This window comes from Nansenia antarctica, assembly GCF_963989245.1.
Source record: "Nansenia antarctica genome assembly, chromosome: 1".
NCBI classification, from domain to species: domain Eukaryota; kingdom Metazoa; phylum Chordata; class Actinopteri; order Argentiniformes; family Microstomatidae; genus Nansenia; species Nansenia antarctica.
In genome coordinates, this window is record NC_137674.1 from 14,715,309 (window position 1) to 14,729,560 (window position 14,252).

General features: G+C 43.1%; 1 protein-coding gene across 1 annotated transcript in view; it reads left to right on the plus strand.

Moving 5' to 3' along the window:
* The window catches only part of birc6 (baculoviral IAP repeat containing 6), a gene marked incomplete at its 5' end in the record, with an annotated part of 126,890 nt that overhangs the window by 76,908 nt on the left and 35,730 nt on the right, over positions 1-14,252 (plus strand). The window contains 2 exons of the mRNA XM_080548216.1: positions 3,465-3,629; positions 4,486-4,651. Coding sequence (XP_080404342.1) covers positions 3,465-3,629; positions 4,486-4,651 — 331 coding nt within the window. The remainder of the gene's footprint in view (positions 1-3,464; positions 3,630-4,485; positions 4,652-14,252) is intronic.

A 14,252-nucleotide genomic window follows, 5' to 3' on the forward strand; every position in this document is an offset into this window, starting at 1 on the left:
TCCGTGCTTTGGCAGTGTCGTTCAATAAACTGCTGCTTGTGAATACTTATTTCCCCCACTGTGTATGTATGTATGCATGCATCCATGAGGAAAACATTCCCCACACCATTACGCCACATGAATGAATGAGTGTGTGTGTGTGTGTGTGTGTGTGTGTGTGTGTATGTGTGTGTGTGTGTTAGGGCTGTCAATGTTATGGTTTGTATACTGGGTTGTAATTATGATGACAGTCGTTGGTTACATTTGTGACTTTGGACCAATCAAAGTGAAGGGGTGGGATAGGAGGGGTAGTGGTGGTCTAGTGGATAGTGAGTTGGACTTGGGATCGGAAGGTTGTGAGTTCAAATCCCGCCTGAAACCACACCACTACTAGTGTGCCCTTGAGTAAGGCACTTAGCCCTCAGTTACTCCAGGGGGAATGTCCCTGTAATTCGTAATTGTAAGTTGCTTTGGATAAAGGCGTCTGCTAAATGGCTAAATTAAAATTAAATTATAAACAAAAATGTCACAACAAATTGGCAAATATACAGTATATATATACATATATACATACACACACTCACTGACTGAACACTTTGTTAGGAACACCTGTACACCTTCTCATTCATTCAGGTGGTGTAATGGTGGGGGGAATGTTTTCTTGGCACACTGCGGGGCCGTTAATACCAATCAATCATCACTTGAATGCCACAGCCTATTTGAGTATTGTTGTTGACCATGTGCATCCCTTCATGGCCACAATGTACCCATCTTCTAATGGCTATACTTCCAACATGATAATGCACCATGTCACAAAGCATAAGTCGTCTCAAACTGGTTTCAATGAGTTCAGTGTTCTTCAGTGGCCTTCCCAGTCACCGGATCTGAATCCAATAGAACTCCTTTGGGATGTGGTAGAAAGGGAGATTCATAGCTTGAAAGGGCACCTGAAAAATCTTGCGTGATGCAATCATATCATGGACCAGAATCTCAAAGGAATGTTTCCAACATCTTTGGAAGAATTGAAGGCTGAAGAACTGAGGCTGTTCTGAGGGCAAAGCTTGGCCCTACCCAGTATTAGTATAGTGTTCAGTGAGTATATATTTGCCTTAATGTTGGTTTAAAAAAATATATCTATAATGCCCAAGAAATTTGTCAACAGGGGCATAATTTGCCCCCAATAAAAAAAAAAAACGATATTTCCTACACGGTCGGTCTTTCCCTTTAGATCCATCCAGGTCCACGTCAGATCCAGGTGCACATCAGATCCAGGTGCACGTCAGGCGCAGTGAACATCAAACCTCCCCGTCAGAGAAAGTGCTGCCTCTAGACAGCTGCCTTGCTCTTCACACTCACTCAGAAGGAACGGCAAGGGAGCATCCTTTCTAGTGCTGTCCCAAACGACTATTTTTCTAACGATTAATCTAGCGATTATTTTATCGATTATTCGATTAGTCTAACGACTAATTTATCGATAAGTCTAACGATAATTTTTGTACCGTAAAAAAAAAAAAAAAAAAAAACGTATTTGTCTCCACCTCACTGCTATGTTTAGCCAACTTGAATGCCAACATGGCCATTTAGAAGTCTGTCCATCACCACAACACATAGCTAGCTAACGTTACTCTCGCTGCTATGTTATGATTAGCTAAATTGATGCTAACGTAGCATGCGAGCTACGAGCTAGATAACGTACAGTAGGTGCTCGCACCACAATGACAATAGGCTACCGTAGCTAGCCAGCTACATAGCTAACGTTACTAACACCAGAAGACAAGACATACAAACTGTGGTGAGCTACATTGCTTGTGTAACATTAGCTAGTAGCTATCCATTTTTCACTCATACACTTAATTGTCTCGCCTGGTAAAATAAAGGTTTAAAAAAAAAAAAAAAAAAACGCCATTTTGTTTATTTACGACTAACCGACGCATATTACGCTAACCGACGTATTGACGTAGTCGATGACGTCGACGACGTCGAATAATCGTAACAGCCCTAATCCTTTCATACCTACCTCTCCTTTCTCACTATCTAAACATGCACTGTCGTACCTTAGGGCCCTCTCGTTGTTCATTATGACACGCGCACACACAGTTGCACCACTGGGTCAACAGTTGTTTAGCTAAAGTACCCTCTCTCTTGCCCAGAGAGACTCCGATGCCTTTCGTTTGACATTCCTCACTTCTCTGTACTCCCCCTGCAGTGTATCTAAGAGGTTAGGTCAAATCCTTTCTGGGAATTGCAACTTACTCCTCACATCTGGCGCCATCATCACATGCTTTCAATACAAAACGTCTCATTTCCTGTCTCTGCTGGCAAAGGATGGCTCCGGCCTAGTAGTTATGCTTGCCGTTCGTGTGTTTCCCTGAGCAATACGTGTGTGTAGAAAACCAGCAAGCACATCCAGTTTGAGTGTATACTAGGGATGCACCGAACATTCGGCCACCGAATGTATTCGGCCGAATATCGCAAAATAAAGCACATTCGGTATTCGGCCGAATGTGTGAAAACACCGAATGTTTACCACCGAATAGTGGGCTTGTTTTGATGATACTTGCCAGGTCATTCTAAGGGAAGAACTGACGATGAGTGAAGGGAAGTCCAGGGTAGATGTAGACAGGGTTGATTGGGAGTGGAGACAGAGGGTTGATTGGGAGTGGAGACAGGTGTGCAGGTTTGGCTGAAGATCTAATTAGCGGGGACAAGCCTCAGCTGCGGCTGGGGGCGGGGGAGGGTGTGTGAAGGCCCAGCCGTAACACTATGTCATTGAACCATACGGACATCAATACTTAAGCCACAACATACAGAATTATCAAAATCCTGTAGCATCTCTTTAAAGAGAGTTCACCTAATTAGTTAACTTGCAATCTTCCAAAGTATTTTGTAATAATATTATCATGGCACATCATTCTTGTTAACACAAGTCATGAATAAAGCTTCGGCCTACATTGATGAAAGATTTTCTTTCAGCAGCTATTCAGGGAAAACAAAAACATTTAATTTGACTGATTTATTTTATTTATTGTGCTTTGTTGGTATAGACTGATGTCTGCTGGAATGTTCAATAAAAGTTATTTTTTTTTTCAATCTCAATTTCTTTCTTTGAGAAGCATGAATAAAAAGCAAAATGTATTTAGTTTATGCAATGATAAAATTAAAAACTGCCGATACACATTCGGTATTCGGTATTCGGCCAAGTGTTTCCTTAAATTCGGCTTCGGCCTCGGCCAAGAATTTTCATTTCGGTGCATCCCTAGTGTATACCTTTCAAAACAAACACAAAGGTAATGCCTCAGTGGTTGAGCTTTACCATGTGACTCTCTGACTGTTTGGCCTGCTACTATCACCCGGTTAGCGATACTTCCTAACTGTAGGGATGTCTCGGATTTGTCCTTGACGCATGAAGTAGTGCTTTATCTAATCAGCCTGTAACTTATTAAAGTGTTGTGTTGACCCCCAATGCCGTGTCTGTGTGTCTCCAGCCCACAGTGTCCAGCAGTCACGGAGGAGGCACCAGTGAGGAGCAGCAGCTGTACTGGGCCAAAGGCACAGGCTTCGGTACGGGCTCCACAGCCTCAGGCTGGGACGTGGAGCAGGCCCTCACCAAGCAGAGGCTAGAGGAGGAGCATGTCACCTGTCTGCTGCAGGTAGGGTCACCTAACGTTGGGTCACGCCCAGTGTGTCAGGAGACACACTTTTATATGTATTTGTTCTAACTGTGATCCTCACTCCTATGATGCAGTGGTTTTCAAACCTCTCCTCGGGGACCCCCAGCCGCTCCACATATTTGATCTGTTCCACCACCAGCACACCTGATTCAACTAATCAAGTAGGATTTGTACTTGATAAGTTGAATCAGGTGTGCTGGTGGTGGAACAGATCAAATATGTGGAGCGGCTGGGGGTCCCCGAGGAGAGGTTTGAGAACCACTGTTCTAGAGTAACTACTAGAGTAACTACTTGTCACTATGTACCAACTGAGTAAGTTTATTGAATTGCCACGACTTCACTGTTCTCATGCCATTCATATTTTCTTGGAAAACAGAATTGAAGAGCTTATAAACGTTTAAACTTTTTGACGGTATGAATACATGATTAATTAAGTTAAGAATTAAAGATAAGTGACCCTGCAGTCACGCCTGTGTAAGGTGCTGTGGAGGCTGTATGTGGAGGCTGTATTGTATGTGTGCCACCTTTACTTTACTTTTATTTATTTATTTTGTATAGCACTTATCAAGACAGCAGTCACAAAGTGCTTCACAGTACATTTGGTAGTATACAGCATAACACAGCAAGTAAACAGCCAACAAATAAAATATAATTCATAAAATGGAAACAAGCACTTCACAAAAGCAATGAAACAAATGATAAAATGATAAAAAAGAAAATCAATACAGATATCAGAAGTAAAAAGAGAAAACAACTATGCCATCCCATATAAGTGGTTTTTTAAACGTTTTTTTAAAAAGTGGTATGCACCTCTGCTCCCCCTCCGGTCCCTCAGGTGTTGGCCAGCTACATCAACCCAGCGGGCTGTGTGAGCCACGAAGAAGCCCCCGCGGGGGAGAGCAGGGGCCACAACAGCAACGCCCTTCCACCTGTCCTCCAGGAGCTGCTCAGCCAATCCTGCCTCATCCCGGCCATGTCCTCCTACCTGCGCAACGACTCCGGTAGGAAACACTGCTGTCCTCTAGTCTCTGTGTCAGGAGAACTGCCATCCTCTAGTCTCTGTGTCAGTGTTGGGTTAGGGTGGTCGCTCACCCATCTATCCTCTAGTCTCTGTGTCAGTGTTGGGATAGGGTGGTCGCTCACCCATCGATCCGTCAAGGAAAGCACGCAGTGGATCTTGGTTAACTTGTATGAAACTGTTTGGAAGCTCTTTGTGTTAAGTGTGGGATGCTCTCTCTGGTGTAGCTGTTTAATTTCAGTCATGTATTTTGACTGTGTTTTGGTTGTTGTGGCCTCTTTGAATCATTTGTGGAGGTTGAACAGGGAAACATGAATGACTTTAAATGGAGAATCGGTTTATTACAGCTTTGCTAAATCCTGAAGAAGGGGGCAGAAAAGCTGCACTGAACTGGTGTTCTGCATCTATCTGTTAAAAGGCGTACGTGTGCCGATCATTTCTTTGAGTCAGCAGATGGAGCTGCTGTATCTCTCTTCCATCGAGGCTGTGAGCTTGTGGGTCGACACCTTGTTCCAATTGAAGTTCAATAAACTCGAAGCAATTTCAATGAGATGAATCCACTCTTTCAAGATTCCCATCCACTCTTTATTCAGTCCTTTCATGCACAGGAGCGAAATTTGTTCAATCCAATTTGATTTTGATTAGTTGTTTCCTGTGACTTTGGTGGTAATTATTGGGAGTTGTTATTGGGTGTTCTAAAATGTAATTACATTTTATTATTTCAACTGAAGATGGGAAACATCTCTAAGAACTAATTGTCTCTGCTGAATTAAACAGTTCATTTTAGATTTTTGAATATGCAAGAAGCGTATTTGTCTGATGAGAATTAATTTAGCGTTGTTGCAAGTTAGGAGCAACTTTAAGAACTTTTTGTCCCTTGAGAAGCATTGGTGGGGAAGCTTTGTAGTAATTGTAATTCCAAATGTGTATCATGATAATTCTTCAGGGGAGTGTGTGATGTTATCCATGGATAAAAAAGCCTGTATTTGAAAGCAGGATTCTCTGGTAATCCTCATTCCCTGGTGTAAAGAGTTGACATACAGAGAGCACTGACCTTACACCTGAGATCTCTCTACTGTACAGAAGAGAGTTTCCAGAAAGCTTAAGTAGTACTTTCTCATTTAACAATGCAGGCCCACTCCTTCCTTAGACCAGCAAATGTCTTTGTTTGTTCGCTAGTTTTGTTCAAGCACAAAAGATTGACTAGCCAACATTGATTTGACAGTTGTTACTCTCTTGCCGCTTTGTGGCAGGGTTGTTAGGTCATCTGTGAGTTGGTGTTAATTTTGGCTGGCTTTTTAGTCATTAAGTCTTGGTTTTTGGACGAATGCAATGCACACTGGTTTTGGTCACATTTAGTAATTTCTGTCCTTTGTTTTGGTCTAATTTTGGTTTACGAAGACTTAGGGCATTTTAGTGTGGTTTTGGTCTACAAACATTTTTGGCGAGTTTTCGTCGATGACTAGGGCTGGACTAAAATGTTTTGGAGTTTTTGTGGACTGAAACTGCACTGGAATGTTTTCAATTTTCGTCAACGGGAACTGGACCGGAACTAAGAAGGATGGAGGTGACTGGGTGTGACTAGAACTGCTGTGTCTAAAGACCAAGTGACTAAAAAGCCTGCCAAAATGAACTGCTGAGAGTCCAGTGGAACATGCATGCTTAGTGTGTGCTGTGTGTCCGATGGACAGCATCCATCCATTACATTTATTTCCAGCAACCAGTTGTGGAGTTCAGTCAAGGGTCTACTACAGTTTGAATAGGCATTCAGTGTTTCGTCAAGGTGGGGAGTACAAAGCTTTTTGTTGTTTTCGATTTTGTGTCCAGCATCGCCTCCGTTCACAAGTACTTGCTGTTGTTTATCAAACTGTGGAGATAATTGCTCTGGGTACCTTAAGCTGTCGCACAGCCTCTGTCCAAAGCTGTTAGCATGTGTGTTCACAGGAGCGTGTGTGTACATGCTATTAATGCGCCCCTGGTCTCATAATTAAATAACAGATAAAGGGATCAGTAATGTAATTGCTCCTCATTATGTGTGTGTGTGTGTGTGTGTGTGTGTGTGTTCAGGGTTTTTCCTGCATTGAAAATGTTTAGGCAGCCCGTCTGAGGCTTTTTTCGCTCCGCCTAAGCCATCTAGGAGAAATCACGCAAGAAAAAAACATGTATTGCTGCAATTCGGTCGTGTCTGTGCGTGCATGCTGTGTGTGCATGCAAACTTGCAGCAATGGAATTGTGTTAATCGGTGACAACTTAACAGCCTGCTTTCATTGTCACTCAAAGGCAAGTCGTAATGATGACACCATTCCTTTTAAAATGGCAAATGGTGAAATCGTTCCAGCCAATTTGATAACCCATAGTGGATTAATCACCAAAAACACTGTTCTAAATGGCCAGTTAAGTCTGTGGCCTTCATTTGGTGAACGCTGATGATGGAAGTCAGGTGGCTCCTGTCCTTTGTGTCAGCGGCAGCCCTGCGAGCCGTTCATAAGCAGAGGGTCTGGTGGGTCTGGTGGTGATGAAAACATGTCTCTTAAACATTGGGTATTCCTTCCAGAAAGCATAGAGAGCCAGACGGGGAACAACCAGCTGAAGGAAGTTATACTATTTCAATTAACTCTCACCCACCCCTGTGGGTGAATGCGTACTTCAGAATGGTCTAGAGATCCCTTTAGAAAGAAGTCGATTGTCCACACGTAAGATCAAGTTCGAATTAATGTATTTTAGTTATATACAGGGGTGCAAACTTGTCACCTTTCTGCTAAATTAGCCGTTTTTACTTCAAAATAGGTCATCCACGTGAATCGTGTAGATCTGCCCAAAACATATTTGGGTTGGGGGGGGGTCTACGTCTCATCCAAGTCACATGATGACTATTCTTCTAACTAATCTTCCTGTTTACTCAACTCCGCTGCTGTTGAAATAACTTTTAGCTTCATGCAGCTAGATACAATTCTAGACAGTTTGGAGGACACAGTCACAGTAAGCAACCTGTTTTCAACATAATTATGCGGGTGTTAAGGTTAGGACCGCCGCTGAGACCACCATTAGTGCTAGCGCTATCCACCCCAACCCTATCAACAAAAATGTTATCCACACATTGATAATTGTCTTAGTGAGAAAAATAGTGTCACCTTTTTGGGCCATCACCAGTTTGCACCCCTGTATATAGTAAAATTAGCCAAGCATTAAGCAGTATTACAGAATTCTGGATCAGATTGTATCTTGCCCTAGCAATCAACAAGTCGGGGTCAGTCCACAGTCTGACAACCTGTCTTTGCCTTGATCCCATATTTATACAAACTAGACAGAGGATTTCTACAAGAATGTGTCATCTTCACTGATTGGTTCTTGGTATCTGTGCAGGTTTCGAGTCTTGTTCTTCTTCATGGGTTATCTACCTGAGGGGTTAATCTTTTGGTTGACACACACATTATCAAAAGTTAGCATCTATGCAGGAAACGAGCTCAGACGGTTTCCTGAGTTTGTATGTCTGAGGTGAAGCACCTGCTCCTCTCAACCATCTCTGCTCGAGCCTGTGACCTTTTGCACATCCTGTTACATCTCACACACTATGCATCTTGAAACACACTTGTCTTCATCTACAGAAATGAGTATATTTTAATGTAATAAAGGCATTTACAATAAGCGGTTTAAAGCATCATACTTTCTTTAAGTCAGGAGCTTTTCTTCTCCATGTCGTCAAAAACAGAACCTCTCTTTTGACTTTGCGGGACCTTCCCATTTTCTCTCCACTGACTTCAGTCACTTATTTAAATGAACACATAGTACCTGATTTATCATTTTCAGTTATGTTAATACAAATCCCCAACAAGTATAGTTATGCTGATTATTGCTTGTTGTCATTAAAACATTCATGAAGAACATATACGGTACATAAAAGGATATTTTCCAACACAGCCCAGTGATAAATAATAATAATAAAATAATAGTTTATTGCCATGCAATCAACTTGTCAGTCAATTGTTGGATCAGCCATAGTCGGTGCCCCTGAAGTAATTAGGGGTTAAGTGCCTTGCTCAAGGACATGCAGCTCCCTCCTGAGGCGGTGATTGAACCAGCGACCTTCCTGATTGCCAGCCGGCCTCTCTAACCTCTAGGCTACCGCCACCCCCGCGATAGGTAGAAGTGCGTGTGTGTCAGTCAGTCAGTCAGTAGAGGCACACCAGTTTGGTGCCACTGGGTGTATTTGATTTGTGGATATGATCTTCTGTTCAGTGTTCATGCTCTGGGTTACTTAATGCAAACACACAGGCCTTTAACATCCACCCCACTGAGGGTTCCCCTCCATCATTACTACTGGCTCACTTCATTTGGTTTATGTTATGGAAGGTGTTACCTGGATTCGAACCGGAGCATTGAATGCATTACCCTCATCTGACATGTAATAGGAGCTTTTATTTATTTTTCTCTCATCTGAGCTCCCCTTTTCTCCAGTGGCATCAGGCACGCAGACTAAGATGGTTCCGGAAGCTTTTTTGATGATAGAGAATTGAAAATGGAGCATGTCCCCCTTTGCAGTATGCTAACGTAATTAGCTTTTGCTACGGTGAAGAAAGTGTTTTAATGAAGCTTGTGGGGACATTTTATATAACACAAGTCTAGAAGCATGATTGGACCTACTGTCAAACAACAATAAATGGTCCAAAATCATTGTTACCCTATCATTGTGAATATAAGGGCTTGCAACCTCAAAGTAGGGGAGGCTGGTGAAGGTAGACGGAGGATGGGCTAATTTCTCTGCATGGACATCGTCCCAAACAGATGTCCACACATGTCACATGACACCATCATAAAATAGCCGCTGTTGTAAAACCCACGGCTCCCTTCTGCCTTGACTTTTCCTGAATGTCTGTTTTTAACACAGTAACGTTGTTACCATTTTAAACTCACACACACAAACAAATCTGGAATCATTGTCATGACGACCACTGCTTTTAGCCAACCAGTAACGTCCTGAGGTACGACTGACACCTGCTCCCAAAAGTCACTGTGGCTTCTCCTCTCATCGTGGCCAGTGCTGCGTTCCCCTGCGCTCTCTCAGAGGACCAGGGAAACCCCCCGGTGTGGTGGGCTTACCACCGCCCCTGCTCCCCTCTCTCCCCCCCGCTGTCAGGCCTCCCCCATCCCTCCCCCATGTCTCCCTCCTTCGGCCACAACGCATTGCCCCACGCCCATGTTCGGCATGAGTCATCGGTGTCCCTGCGATCCTTCTGAGATGCGTTCCGCCCGCCCCGGCGCACTCCATCACAGGAAGATAACCCATTACTGAGAGGTAATGCCTTCTGATGTCACATCCAAACTCATTTATTTTAATTGAAAATTCCATTTCTTTTATTTCTCTTGTGTGCACCCGGCGCACCCCACCACCGCTGACCTACCTCCCCCTGGCGTGCTTGTTTAGAGAAGCTTGTAATATAAGACCCCTAATTAGGTAGATGATGTTTATGGGTGTCATGAAGAGACGGTATAGGAAGATGTTACTGATTGGCCGGGTTGTTGAATTGCACACAGGATCATGTGTCTAGAGGGTTGTCCCTCCTCTCCTCCCTCCCTCCCTATTCTTCCCCTCTAACACAGATTTAAAGTTATTCTAGGCTGAATCTGGCAGCGCCAGAGAATGACCGCTTTGACCCATCATTCATGTTTAGTGGGCCTGCATATTGACGGTTGGGGGTGGGGGGATGATTCATGACCTAGACCGCCAGAGACATGAAAAGACCCTCGAGGGGGACTATGGCCCCACGCTCCTCTCTCGTCCCCCCCTCCCCCCCTGCTCCCCTACAAGGTTCTCCCTCCGTTACCAGACCTGTTGTTAGCGGAGCCACAAAGTGAATGCTAAAGAGCTAGCGTCTCCAGAGTCTTGATCCATCCCCCCCCACTGCTGTTCTCCAATAACATGTGGTCTAGCAGGGGTGGACCCCCCGTCGTCAGCATGGTAAAGAGTTGTCTCTGACCCTGACCTCCTCTCTTGCTTTTGAGCGGAGCTCTGTGTGTAGGAGATGTTGTGCACATGACACACATTTGCACAATACACCCAGTTCCTCCGGCCTCGGAGAGGAGAGTCGGAGAGGAGAGGAGAGAGGTCAGAGGAGGGCTAGAAACACATGAAGTCACCGTCAAGTCATAGTGCTGTTTTGCTCTGGGTGGACTAGTAATGCCTGTCTTCTCAGTACGAATGTGTGATGCTGTGCTGTGTGATTTCATTCATTGCATCACCTGGTTGGTCTTAAAGGACGGTGTGTGTTTTCCACAAGAATATGTAGTGTTTTCTCGCCCTACGTCCTGCTACCTTCCTCCTCTTGTTTGTCCTTGGGCCCTATTGATTCAAATGTACACACACACACACACACACACACACACACACACTCATAGTGGCAATGGACCAGTGTTCATTTTGGCAGATATTTTAGATTTAGTCTTATCTTAATCTTTAGATGAAAATACACATCAGTTTTAGTCACATTTGGTCATTTTTATCCTCCTTAGTTGTAGTCTGGTTTTAGTCTTGTCGCAGGGACTCCCTGCTTTATATTTGATGTTTTCTATTCAAATTAATTTAACTAGGTTATTACAGGTATTTGTAAGTCAGTTGGTAAGTTGTTGTCAGGTTGTATAGAGTATGCTGGTATTCAATAGATATAGGCCTAATTAGTAGGGGTGTAACGGATCGCCCCCCACGGTTCGGCACGCATGTGTACCGCGGATCAATTGCAAAAGGTATTTCGATTACTTAATATTAGTTAATATCCCTTGTAAATCACAATGTAGAGTTGCCATGAAAAGATAGACGCGACAGTTGCGTGCCTTGTTTTACTCTAAAGCGCAATGATAGGTTGATAATGGAAAAAAAAAAATCCAGAACAACAAGGCTGCGTTCGTAAATTCGCTTTGGAATCCGATCAGCATTCATGGAACGCCTCTTGTCCAATCAAATTACTTCGGACCCAGTGTGCTCTCCGGCGCTCTCAGAGCAAATTTACGAACGCAGCCCAAGTGTATCATGGCGAGTGCTGCTAATGTTGGCGACAGAGAAGAACTCAATGCCTCCCTCGTCATTTAAATCCCATGTATGGGAGCACTTTGGCTTCTCTGTCAATTATAACAATGACGGACAGTGTCATTGGAAGTGTGGTCGATAAAAAAGTTACGGTGTTTAAGCGTTGTGCAACGAGAAAGTCGTACGAGCATGGCCACACATTTGCCGCGACATCACCCTGGTGTGTTGACGGGAGGCACGAAAAAGGCAGCTTGACAACTTCTGATAATGTAGCCAATTTTTTCATACCATGAAACTTTTTTATTTAGTTAAAAGTGGCATAAAACATGTTTATTTGTCTGCTTTAAAGAGCCCAGTGATTCACTGCTGCAACCAGGTGCCTCCTCCCTCTCTCCTACTGCATCATTTAAGTTGAATGTGTGTTTCTGTTTAATATGTAGCCTAATGTTTGAGTGTAGAATATGTTATGTATGTATATATATACATATATATATATATACACACACACACATATATATATATATACCGGTATACCAGTTTTGACATATTGAATGTTGTTGGCTTTTACACAGTAAAAGTGGTGTTTTTACAGAATTCAAGGAAAAAGCTTTTTATTTTTATTTTTATGTTTTGTGTTGATCCGAAAAATGATCCGATCCGTGACTCAAAAACCGTGACACGATCCGATCCGTGAGTTAGGTGATCCGTTACACCCCTACTAGTTAGTATAGATATAGTGAAAAGCTGTTGCAACATTTCACTCTAACACTTATGTGTGTAATATCCTTACCTTAGCTGGATATCTGTACCCGAGCCTCTCTCGCACTTCTGATTCTTTGTATCAGGTTGCTGCTTTTGAGTTCTTGTTGCAGTTGAGTCTGGGATCTAGGTGAGGAAAAATACAGTGGATACAATTAGTCCCTACAGAGTTTATATGGCCTATATATGGACAGATATGATACAGATGAATTCCTTAAATGTAGGGATGCACCGAACATTCGGCCACCGAATGTATTAGGCCGAATATCGCAAAATAAAGCACATTCGGTATTCGGCCGAATGTGTGAAAACACCGAATGTTTACGACCGAATAGTGGGCGTGTTTTGATGACGCAATCAAACAGTGTAAGCATCCCATGCTGCTCAGCGAATGAGACGAGCATTGACTGCATGCTGCTACATCTTATAATTATGACAGCCTTGCCAGTGGCCACTATGTATTATATATATATATATGTGTGTGTGTTTACCCACAATCGTTATTACCGACCTCTTCCCTTGTGTGCTATAGCATAGGCTACAATTGACTTCGGAATAAAAGCGGACATGCGCTTTCTCATTTTGGCTGCGTTCGTAAATTCGCATCGAGAGCGCCGGAGCGCACACTGGGTTCGACGTCATAAAGGGACCAAGTAATTTGATTGGACAAGAGGCCTTCCATGAGTGCTGATCAGATTTCCAAAGCGAATTTACGAACGCACCCTTCCGTTCCACATTGCAGCCTGTACTGTAGCACATAGGCTGACGTCACAATTTCGTCAGTGTTGAAGCAAATGGTTATATATAATATAACTAATGTTAAATATGGTCTTTTACGAAAAGAAGTAGCCTAGTAAAAAGTAGGCTCAAAGCACTTTTATCCCAATGCACTTTTTTGTTGTAGGCCTACAAAGATTTTCTTTCAGCAGCTATTCAGGAAAAACATTTAATTTGACTGATTTATTTTATTTATTGTGCTTTGTTGGTATAGACTGATGTCTGCTGGAATGTTCAATAAAAGTTATTTTTTTTCAATCTCAATTTCTTTCTTTGAGAAGCATGAATAAAAAGCAAAATGTATTTAGTTTATGCAATGATAAAATTAAAAACTGCCGATACACATTCGGTATTCGGTATTCGGCCAAGTGTTTCCTTAAATTCGGCTTCGGCCTCGGCCAAGAATTTTCATTTCGGTGCATCCCTACTTAAATGTAATTAGGCTAATTCCTGTAAGGCGATACTTAATTAACTAATAGCAGTACAGTGTTTCCTCCAGGAATTTTTACAATGGTGGCGGGTAGTGCTGACCGTGCACGCGCATGAAACGCGCACGCGCGCTCAAAACAACGACATAATTTCAGCCAAAACTCGAGGATGGCCCAAAAAAATAAAATGTTTTCCTGTACTTCTCCCGTGTGTCTCTTATTGTCTGTGTCTGCATGTTTTTCCAGCATGTAATTCCGTTGTCAATAAAAACAAAAACACTGATCTGACGGTTTTTTTCACAACGTTATTACTTGTCACTTTAAGCCCAGGAGGGAGTTAGCGATTAGCGATGTTTAGCTTAGCTTAGTTTAACAGAAGTATCTTCACTTTTAACATGACTTCCCGTGGTCGTAGAGGGCTGGTCGACGGCTTAAAATGACTGTGTAGACCTGTAGACCTTATCCAGCTATAGTCTTGTGTTTCTACCCCGGGCATAGCCGGTGTTATTCACGGACAAACACTCCTGTTAGAGTGGTTCTAGTACACTGGACATAGGTAACACATAGAGAGGCTTCTCCTCTCTCTCTCCATCCTACACTAC